The sequence below is a fragment of the Bison bison genome, unplaced genomic scaffold, assembly GCF_000754665.1.
Source record: "Bison bison bison isolate TAMUID 2011002044 unplaced genomic scaffold, Bison_UMD1.0 scf7180017849694, whole genome shotgun sequence".
Lineage (NCBI taxonomy): Eukaryota > Metazoa > Chordata > Mammalia > Artiodactyla > Bovidae > Bison > Bison bison.
The window spans coordinates 5,548-6,324 of record NW_011480267.1 but is presented as its reverse complement, the minus strand read 5'-3'; the positions used below and the strand labels follow the sequence as shown (position 1 = coordinate 6,324).

General features: G+C 68.9%; 1 protein-coding gene across 1 annotated transcript in view; it reads right to left on the bottom strand.

Annotated features, from left to right (window-relative positions):
• Positions 1-6: 6 nt before the first annotated feature.
• The window catches only part of LOC104994178 (MICAL-like protein 2), a 2,091-nt gene continuing 1,320 nt past the window's right edge, over positions 7-777 (bottom strand). Inside the window, exon 2 of the mRNA XM_010847667.1 lies at positions 7-577. Coding sequence (XP_010845969.1) covers positions 382-577 — 196 coding nt within the window. The 3' untranslated portion in view covers positions 7-381. The remainder of the gene's footprint in view (positions 578-777) is intronic.

Here is a 777-nt window from a genome sequence, read left to right as displayed (position 1 = left end):
GAAGTGGGGCCCCGGGCCCCTCAGGCAAACCAGCTCTCTCTCCCCATCCCCCCAGACTGGGCTCCCCACAGGGGGCACCCCGGGAGCGCTCACACAGCCTCGGCCCCCGAGAGCTCTGGACACCCCTCAGCGCTGCAGCGGCAGGGGGTCTGCTTCCCCGTGCCCACCCTGGGAGGCCCTGGCACCCGTCAGCGTCAGCAGCTCCAAGCCAGGAGCGGCCCCGATGGGAAGGGCAACTCCGGGCAGTGGCTGCAGCCTTGTCACCAGCCTGGCATGGACCCTCCAGCGTGTACCGGGCACCACGGTGCACCACCCCCCGCCCCCCCAGGGGCTCAGGGCGTGACCTTATTTGGAAACAGGTTCTCTCCAGGTGAGATCAAGCTACGACTCCCTCATCCTGGATGAGGGAGGCCCTGACGTCAAAGACAAGAGGGAAAGGAGAGAAGGAGAGGACAGGTGGACAGACAGGAGCCCGTGAAGACAGCAGAGACGAGCCAGGGGCCACGGGCGCCCCCGCGAGCCTGTGCTGGGGTGCGGCCCTGCCCACCTCTGGCGCTCGGACCCGCGGCCTCCAGCTCTGTGAAGGAACAATGCCTGTGGTTGCAGCTGCCTGGGCCCTGCTTGTCCAGCAGCCCCAGGACGCGAGCGTGGAGACCCACCTCTACCCACCACCCCGCGGCCCTGAAGGGTCCCTCCCGCATGCTGAAGACACCGGGCCGTGCTCAGCCCCGCCAACGCTCAGACCACCCGTGGCCCCGGCCCCTCATCTGTGCATGG